Below are 1,927 nucleotides of genomic sequence, written 5' to 3'. Positions count from 1 at the left end.
CCCCACAAAAAAAAAAAAAAAAAAAAAAAAAACTTTATTCTGTGGGTGAAGTCAACCATCTTACAGACTATTAAGTTATGGAATTACAATATATAGCGGTTTCATGCCCATAAACTGAAAGGAATTGTTGCATATTCCATTACGTAAAATATCGGTGCAGGTTGTTAATTTGCAGGGTTCTAATTGAACATTTTGAAAAACAAATTCTGATTCCATAGGACCCAAAATTCTATTTTCATGACTAAACTCCACTCTTGCAGCATATGCCATTACTTTGTCATGTTTAACATTCTTACTAGAAATTCTCCTTTCAAATGTATATCTTTATGTAAGAGTGAGTTGCTTCAGTTAAAAATGATTTTAAAACTCTTCTCGACTAACAAATTGTTTTATGGTTAGAGTCGGAACAAATACACGTAAACCGAAAGGAACAGATTTTCACTTGCCAACACCATAACTATTTACCTAAAATAACCTCAGGGGCTCTGTAATGCCTTGTTGAAACAATGGAGCTATGATTCTGATTATCAAAAGCAGCACTACCAAAATCAATCAGCTTAATGGCACTAGACTTGGGCAAGCACCTGGATAGCATTTCATCTGAAGAAACCTTCTGTATCATTCCAAACATTTTTTTTTTTTTAAATATATCATTACTGAGTCTATACCCGTATATGAAATGGTATGATTTTTGAATCATAAAAGGCCAAATACCTTATAACCAGGGAGCCTTACATAGTCAGAAGACACAAGAAGTATATTTTCTGGCTTCAGGTCAGTGTGAATTAAGTGTAAATCATGCATATCTGCCGGATATGATAAAGCAAATAAACAAGTTAAAGAAAAAGAACACAATCATAACAAACTGTTCATCCCTGGACAAAAAAACAGGCCAAGATACAGATTTGAGTGATTGGTTAGGAATGATAAGAAAAAGAGAATAAGAGAGATAAGCCAAAGGCTATGAACTATCCACACACATGCTACAGATTCCAAAAGCTGTCGTCCAAATTCCCGAACAAGATCCACAGGGAATGGGCAGTATTTATTTCTCTTTAGAAAATCAAATAAGCTTGGTCCAAGCTTCTCAAACACCTGATAACACCATTAAAATGCATTCAAAGGAAGGTTCCGGTTTAGTTCCCAGTTGCATGGATAAAGTCCAAATGGAAAAATTGATACAGCAGTATTACGATTGATCAAAAATAGTCTATTCATTTGTAATAAAAATATAAATCATCCATTTAAACCATGAGAATGGAAACACAACAGGCTAAAGACAAGTCACAGATGCATATTAACAAAGCAACAACAGCAAGACTACATATTTAATAAATAAAATAGAGAATCATTGATCCAAGATAAATAGGAGAGTTAGTCTCATAGTGAGCAAGAAGTTGATCCATCACAAATCCAATCCAGGACAAATAACTATCACAGTATACAGTAAAAGAACAAGGATACGATAGAATATGAGCCAATAAAAACAGTAATAGGGACACTTACAATACATATGTGATTGCGGTAATCAAACCAGCTCCGAATTTGAACGCAACTGCAAAAAGATTAAGATGCATAAAAGTTAGATTATGTCACAAAATGAACTAGTAATTCTATAAGCTGAAAGTTAGAAGGCACATACTGGGAGTCGCCTTTATCATTCTTGGCAAGATGTTGAAGTACATCAACCTCAATCATCGCTGCATTGCGGTATTTGCGTATGCTTCGAACTACCTTGATTGCCACATACTCTCGTGTTTGACGGTCCCAACATTCCAAAACTCGACCAAATGTGCCTACAGCACTAGCAAGATGCTGAATGACGCAAGCAGAATGACAAAAAATACAAAATCTTGTAGACATCAGGGCACTTGACAGCTAACCTTCACCCATCTTGCTGAGTATCTTATCTGCCAAAGGAAAAAAA

At 35.0% G+C, this 1,927-nt stretch overlaps 1 protein-coding gene across 3 annotated transcripts; it reads right to left on the bottom strand.

Annotated features, from left to right (window-relative positions):
* Nucleotides 1-38: 38 nt before the first annotated feature.
* On the bottom strand, nt 39-1,909 carry LOC136066119 (serine/threonine-protein kinase AFC3-like). 3 transcript variants are annotated; one of them, XM_065769984.1, is made up of 6 exons: nt 1,884-1,909; nt 1,643-1,796; nt 1,507-1,555; nt 981-1,095; nt 715-806; nt 39-613 (listed from the first exon to the last, which is right to left on the bottom strand). In XM_065769984.1, exons 1-6 carry the CDS (start codon nt 1,891-1,893, stop codon nt 458-460), a joined length of 576 nt encoding a protein of 191 aa, XP_065626056.1. In that variant the 5' UTR covers nt 1,894-1,909; the 3' UTR covers nt 39-457. The 3 variants fall into 3 exon arrangements, with proteins under 3 accessions (XP_065626056.1, XP_065626054.1, XP_065626055.1); XM_065769982.1 differs by having other exon boundaries at nt 1,643-1,909; XM_065769983.1 differs by having other exon boundaries at nt 39-610; nt 1,643-1,909.
* Nucleotides 1,910-1,927: the final 18 nt, after the last annotated feature.

The sequence above is a fragment of the Quercus suber genome, unplaced genomic scaffold (genome assembly GCF_002906115.3).
Source record: "Quercus suber isolate HL8 unplaced genomic scaffold, Cork oak 2.0 scaffold_1995, whole genome shotgun sequence".
NCBI lineage: Eukaryota > Viridiplantae > Streptophyta > Magnoliopsida > Fagales > Fagaceae > Quercus > Quercus suber.
This window is presented reverse-complemented; position numbering and strand designations above follow the sequence as displayed.

What these genes read in the sequence shown, in the direction of transcription:
- LOC136066119 (XM_065769982.1), bottom strand. Translation starts at nt 1,863, where the DNA reads ATGTCTACAAGATTTTGTATTTTTTGTCATTCTGCTTGCGTCATTCAG. An exon ending in AATGATAAAGGCGACTCCCA is followed by an intron (nt 1,556 to 1,642) that starts GTATGTGCCTTC and finishes ATCTTTTTGCAG; the next exon opens with TTGCGTTCAAATTCGGAGCT. An exon ending in GCTTTTGGAATCTGTAGCAT is followed by an intron (nt 807 to 980) that starts GTGTGTGGATAG and finishes CATATCCGGCAG; the next exon opens with ATATGCATGATTTACACTTA.